At 48.4% G+C, this 6,929-nt stretch overlaps 1 protein-coding gene across 1 annotated transcript; it reads left to right on the top strand.

Moving 5' to 3' along the window:
• The first annotated feature begins 541 nt into the window (after positions 1–541).
• Positions 542–2,944, top strand: LOC135597122 (protein DETOXIFICATION 54-like). The gene is made up of 2 exons (XM_065089659.1): positions 542–1,555; positions 1,936–2,944. Exons 1-2 carry the CDS (start codon positions 599–601, stop codon positions 2,485–2,487), a joined length of 1,509 nt encoding a protein of 502 aa, XP_064945731.1. The 5' UTR covers positions 542–598; the 3' UTR covers positions 2,488–2,944.
• Positions 2,945–6,929: the final 3,985 nt, after the last annotated feature.

Raw genomic sequence — 6,929 nt, 5'->3', positions numbered from 1 at the left:
CTTGAAGATTCACCGTCTTATGCGGTTCTTTGTGAGAGCGGGGGAACAACTCCCGATGTACCATTCACAAGACGACGGTTGAATAGATCGATCGCAAGACAACCAAAACTTCCGAACAACAAATGAGGTCTAATAGATTGATTACAAAATGAAGGCATGACGAGCTGCATAATCTATTTATTGTTTCTTTACGTAAATTAAAGTCACCACTCGTCGCAGGTTTCACTCCAACTTCCTAAACAAAATATTATCTTCATGCGTATTATGCGCTCGTAGTCGAATAAATGTTTCCGTGCAGGACATAAACATCAAAATATCTGCATGACTGACTATTATGATGATAGATAGCGAAACCAATCCTTCTGACATAAACATCAAAACGAATCGTAAAGCAATTGGTTGGTTAAGATCCCGTGCGTCCCGTCGCGTCATCGTTGGTGATCCTAAGATGTTAGAGTTAACGTGACCGCTCTTTTTTGCGACCCCTCGTCTATTTAAACGACCAAACGCTGTTGGCGTCCGTTCAAAGCAACGGACGGAACCGATACAACCCCCCTCCGTTCCTCTCTCTCTCTCTCGACCCTTTTTGTGCTCTGTCATGGCGAAGGGGAGAGAACAGGACCAGGTCGAGGAAGGAGGGGGAGGCGGTAGAGGAGGAGGAGGAGGAGGGATGTGGAGGCTGGTGGCGTTGGAGCTCCGGGAGCTGTGGGCCATGGCGGCCCCGATCACCGCCATGAACTGCCTGGTTTACCTGCGGGCCATGGTGTCGGTGGTGTGCCTGGGAAGACTCGGCCCTCTGGAGCTCGCCGGCGGCGCTCTCTCTATAGGGTTCACCAACATCACGGGTTACTCGGTGCTCTTCGGCCTCGCGTCCGGACTCGAGCCGCTCTGTTCGCAGGCCTATGGCTCCCGCAACTGGGAGCTTATTTCGCTTTCTCTGCAGCGCACGATCCTTCTCCTCCTGCTAGCCGCCGTCCCCATCGCCGTCCTCTGGGTCAACCTCGGCCCCATCCTCGTCGCCCTGGGGCAGGACCCGGCCATCACTGCCGCCGCAGCCACGTACTGCCTCCATTCCCTCCCGGATCTCCTCACCAACGCCCTCCTCCAGCCCCTCCGCGTCTTCCTCCGCTCCCAGGGCATCACCCGCCCCATGGCCGCCTGCACCGCCGCCGCCGTCCTCCTCCACATCCCCCTCAACATCCTCCTCGTTTTCGTCCTCCGCCTCGGCGTCCCCGGTGTGGCGCTCGCCGCCGTCGTCACCAACCTCAACATGGCCCTCTTCCTGCTCGCCTACCTCCGTCTGTCGCGCGCTTGCGAGCTCAGCTGGGGGGGATGGTCGCGCTTGGCGCTCCGCGGCCTCTCCCCTGTTCTCCGCCTCGCCCTTCCCAGCTGCGTCGGTGTCTGCCTCGAGTGGTGGTGGTACGAGATCATGACAGTGCTTGCGGGCTACCTGCCCGACCCCACGTCCTCCGTGGCGGCCACCGCCGTTCTCATCCAGACCACCAGCCTTATGTACACCGTCCCCATGTCTCTCGCCGCCTGCGTCTCCACCAGGGTAAGTCCGCCCCCACCTCCTTCCTTCCGTTTCCCCTCGGAAGTCGTGCTCGGTACCTGTTGGCTTTTTAACTTTAGCTTGTTCCGGCGGGCACCGGACCGCCAGTGTTGCCCTTTCCCTTTACTATATCGGGCAACATCGTGTTGGCCGTCTCTAATCACCATGAAAGAGAGGACTTGTAGTGTGGTCAGCTCGCTCGCCCACGTGTGGACTTTCGAGTTCGTTCTCTCCCCCTCGCCTCCCCGACACTGTTCTATTGGCCACCTTTATCACTTGTCATACATCAAATCCCAAGCTTTTTTGATACGTGTTTTCAGATTGATGCTCGGATTTCTGCCTGCTAATGCCGTCAAGTTCTGTTTTTGTTTCGCTCGATGCAGGTGGGCAATGAGCTCGGGGCGGGGCGGCCGAAGCGGGCGAAGACGGCGGCACTCGTGGCGCTCGGCTGCGCGGCCGTGATCGGCGTGATCAACGTCGTCTGGACGACCGCCTTCCGGGAGCAGTGGGCGAAGCTGTTCACGGCGGATGCGTCGGTCTTGCGCCTCGCGGCGACTGCGCTGCCGCTGGTGGGCCTGTGCGAGCTCGGCAACTGCCCGCAGACCACCGGGTGCGGCGTGCTGCGCGGGACCGCGAGGCCGGCCGTCGGGGCACGAATCAACCTGCTTTCCTTCTACCTGGTGGGCACGCCGGTGGCGGTCGGCCTGGCGTTCCAGCTCCGCGTCGGCTTCGGCGGGCTATGGTACGGGCTCTTCACGGCGCAGGCGGTCTGCGTCGTGCTGGTGCTGGCGGTGGTGCTGCTGAAGACGGACTGGGAGGTGGAGGCATTGAGGGCGAAGAAGCTGACAACCTTGGAGGTGGCAGTCATATCGGAAGAGAAGAAGGGACTCATAGCCAGTGACAGAGATGATGATGGAGCTGTTGTTGGAGTATAGATACCGAGGACAGAAGTGGCTCCACGAGTGGACCAACCAAGGGCCAAGGAACACCTTGGTTCTATCAGCTCGGATTCTGTGGCTTTTAGGGAGTTAGAAGGTGGTGGTTGGAAGGGGAAGTGGGATGGGGATGGAGGCTTATCAATGAAGCTTTTTGGAAGTGAGGATGACTGTTCCTTTTGGGTTGGTTCTGTCGTACAGGTGTTTGGGTCTCTCTCTCTCTCTCTCTCTCTCTCTCTCTCTTTCTCTCTCCCTCTCTGACTGTTGGATGGGTCAATAACTTTAGAGCAAGCCTGCAATGGATAGGTTTGTAGGTAGCTTGTTTCAGCTTTGCCAGGGATCAGATTTTGAATCAAACGATGCCTTCAAAGTGGCATATGGCATATCACTTTTATCCTCTCGAAGTTGGAATCCAGGAAATGGAGGGCATCAGCACCTCTCCTTTCTCTTTTTTGAATGACCCTATCTTTCCTGCACAAAGCATTCTGTTCATATGCTGTGTGTATAAACAAGCTCGAATATCCATATGCTAAATTTGCTTGGATAATTAACCATAGCAGGCAGACATGCATTAGTGTCAACAGTAAAGTGCAGCAGTGAATGAGCAGGAAAAGCAACCTTACTGTTATTTACCCCCTTTGCAAGCCATGCTTGATTGACATATTATATTGACACTTGCATTACAAATCCGATGAATGTGTTGACTGCATGGCACACCTTTCTCTAACAAAAGTGCTGTCTGTTTCGCCATAGAAAACATTGCATCTGGATCACTTGGCGAAGGGGGTAATGCTGCTCTCTTCGTGGTGCTTGTGAGCGAAGAAGGGAGCACACAGACAATCAAAGTACACACACACACACACACACAAGCGACTAGTCCATACATGGCCATCCCCAGGGATCAGTGGGGCTGCGGCCTCATGCTGTGGGACTGGGAGTGGAGGGCCACTTCACAGGGCGGGCACCTTTTTGTCCCCTCTGACCACCCTGTGTGTTTGCACGAAAGGACCTACCCACCGGTGAATACAGAACAAGCCCACCATCTCCCACAGGGAATAATAATACATGTATACAAAAGAATAATGACTGAACCAAGTGTGGATGATGCAGCTTTTGCATCTCTCTCTCTCTCTCTCTCACATCTCTTCTGCACCACCCCAAACCCATTGGTTTTGTGCTGCGGGATGCCAACAGGCAGAGGAAAGAGTGATCCTTTTACTCACCCTTGCCTGGGTTGTCCTTCCTGAGGATCATCACCAACAGACATACGAGGCAGAAAGCAAGGAGGGCTTCGGGGGGCTCTTCCTGACATGACAAGCCAACATTAATAGTCCCAGAAAATTATTGCTGTTCTCTGCACACAGACATGTAAGATAGGGCATGAGCTGATCCTTATGCATTGAAGTTTATTTAATTATGAGCATAAAGATTTAGGCATTAACATCTTTCATTATCGGTATTCGATCCTATGATGTTAAGATTTTTTTAATTTAAATTTAAACTTATTATGTTTTGAATCAGATCATTATCGGTATTCAATATTTTGCTGACCGGACTTGTAATATATTTATTGTTTATTGCCCTCAAGTAAAAGCAAGTGTACAGTGCAAGCACATGCTCCCAAGCGTTGAATCACCGTCGAAGAGAGTGATGGCTCCATCACACCAATGATTGTGTCCACAGCACCCGAACGAGCAAGGACTTGTGTACTCCCGCACGGGAGGGAACATGCTTTCGGTACTGCCGTGAACTTGAACAAATATAACATAATATATATTATTTTTGTTATATTCCTCTTTTTTTTTTTTTCCCTTAATCATTCGACGAAGATTGACAAATAACCTAAAGATAGATAGAGAATATAAAGAGATAATAGAGAAATCTTGGAGAAATTTCCTGCCATTATTGATGCCATGCAAAGGATACTGAAAAGCCGCCGCTAAGCTGGCCTTTCTCCTCACATCGAACAATCAACAGTTCCATCGGAGTCATCGCCGTGTAGCCAATTTCTCCTCTGGGATCAGCTTTTTAGCAGCACTCGGTAGTAACTTCATTGACCCAATGGTCCCATTAGACTGTGCTAGCCTTCATTGTTCTTCCTATGCTGCCGCATGCTCCACTGCTCCCATCTTCTCCTCCCTTCCCTTGCTCTAGTAACATTGCAAGGAGCACAATACGGATGCAAGTCGTGGTTTCCTGCGATAAGTATGATGGGCCTCATCACATGCATCGCAAAGAACAATCTTGTCATCATCCTTATCACAAAGGCAAATCCTGCAGAGGCAAGACGAGCAATACCAACATGGTTTGTTCTGTCGTTGTGGACTAGCTATGGTAGTAGCACTTAAGGGCAGCAAGTGTGACCACATACTAAGAATCTTTTATCCTGGTCTTCACATGTTCCACATATCTTGCACAAGAATGACATGGCAGTCAGTGCTCCACAATTCTGGTGGCCTCTCTTCGGACTGCATGCTTGACATCAAGCTTTCTCCAGACTCGGTGGCTGTATGATCCTACTGCGGTTCTCATCAAGGTCAACCGGTGTCTAAGAAACTTCAAGTCTTTCACAGACTATGCGGTTTTGGAGGAAGCCACCTTTCTTAGAACAATTGGAGGCTGGATCAGGAGAGTTCTTACCATTTGTACTACATGAGTATCCGAGTCGGAATATCTTTGATAGCAGGAGAAACGGCAAGTGGCCTTTCATCAAATGCAAATGATGCTGCATTCACCATTTGCTTCAGTGCCACACTTTTGTATAGATTGGATGCCTCTGTTCGAGCAGGTTTTGTGGAACAATCTGATCCACAACAGTTGGACTGTGTTGTGGGGATATGCTCTCACAGACTTATTCTTACAAACATCCATTTGACGAGTCTCTGCAAGATAAGAACGTTTGAAGCAAATGGTGAAGTTACAAATTACAAATTACAATTTGAAGCAAAGATAACGAAGGATGTCACACTCAAACAATATCTGGTGTTAAATCTTAAATTTTAATGATGAAATTAATTAGTGAAGTTAAGATCTAATGTATGTTTGAGTGATATAGGACTAATTTCGATTAAGGAAAGATAATTTGATTAAAGCAGAAAGAATTAGGTCGGAGTGGAACATGTCAGGAGATTGAATATCGAGCCGAAGGATCGATCGACGTGTCGACAGAAGGACTTTGTGTCATGAGTTCGGGCATCGGGCCGAAGGATCAGACATTATGCCAATGAGATCAGAAGTTACGGGAGATTAACATACCGATTGAGCAATATGTCGAAGGGGAGGACGATACGCCGAATGATCGGACAAAGCACCGGATAAACCAATGACATGCGAAACAACATAGAATTCTAGTCTTGTAATCGGTTATATCTTAATTGACCGTAGTTAGGTCGTAATTGAGTTAGTTTTTTGTGTTACCATGTTAACTCAATTAGGTACCAAATGGGCCTGAGTTGGGACTGTTTTGGGCCAAGTGAAAGGTATATACATTCAGTCACCCAAGGTTAAGTGGAACCACATATGAGCTGGAAAAGTCAAGAGCATACTTTTCCAGGCTGTCAGACAGTGATACCGCCAGACTGGGCGATGGTATCGCCCAGTGTCAATGTGTCAAGTAGTGGTATTGTCAGTTTGGGTGATAGTACTGCCCAGTGTCAATGCTGCAGGCGATGATACCGCCAGGACTTGGAAAACCCGAGATGAGACCTTTTTTTGCTTCATTTTTGAAGTCATTTAGAGTCTATAAATACCCCAGTTATTTCTGTCTGGAAGAGCATGAAATTGAGTAAAAAATAGAAAAAAATATACTTGAGAAAAATGTGTTGTAGTATCTCTAAAGTTAGTGAGTCTCTTCCTCCTAGAGTTAGTTAGAAGGTTTCTACCTTAGCCTGTGAAAAGGAGAAAGAGTTGTAAGGGTAATTGATCTTCGCCTGTTGGAAAGAAGATCGGTAGTGAAAGCTAATGACATTGAGTGAAGAGGAATCGGGTGTGGACGTAGTTCGAGACGATCAAATCACTGTAAAATCTAACTTGCATTTACTTTATGCTTTTTATTTATATTGCAAACTGATTTCTTACTCTCACTATGCTCATTACGCTTTCGTATGTTTTAAAGTTAAATATCTTTTCGATATAACTTTATTGAATGAAGTTTCCGAATCGACATAAGTTTTACGAAAGTACTAATTTGTTAAATCTCAGATTTTGATAATAAAATCAATTGATGAGTTTGTGATCTAATCTGCATTTTAAGTAACACAGCACTAGCTTTGATCAATGAGAGACAAATTGATTAAAGCAGGAGGAATTGGATGCTGGGTCGGAGTGAACATGTTAGAAAATTGGATGTCGGGCCGAAGGATCAGTCGACATATCGACAGAAGGCTTCGTGCCGTGAATTCAGGTATCAGGCTAAAAGATCAAACATTGCGCCGAGGAGATCG

Source organism: Musa acuminata, chromosome BXJ1-11 (assembly GCF_036884655.1).
Source record: "Musa acuminata AAA Group cultivar baxijiao chromosome BXJ1-11, Cavendish_Baxijiao_AAA, whole genome shotgun sequence".
Classification (NCBI taxonomy): Eukaryota; Viridiplantae; Streptophyta; class Magnoliopsida; order Zingiberales; family Musaceae; genus Musa; species Musa acuminata.
Note: the sequence above shows the minus strand (reverse complement) of the source record. Positions and strands in the feature narration are given on the sequence as shown.

Bases quoted from the DNA above. Each gene is read 5' to 3' on its own strand.
- LOC135597122 (XM_065089659.1), top strand. From the start codon at position 599: ATGGCGAAGGGGAGAGAACAGGACCAGGTCGAGGAAGGAGGGGGAGGC. The intron at 1,556-1,935 runs GTAAGTCCGCCC...CGCTCGATGCAG, and splicing joins CCGCCTGCGTCTCCACCAGG to GTGGGCAATGAGCTCGGGGC.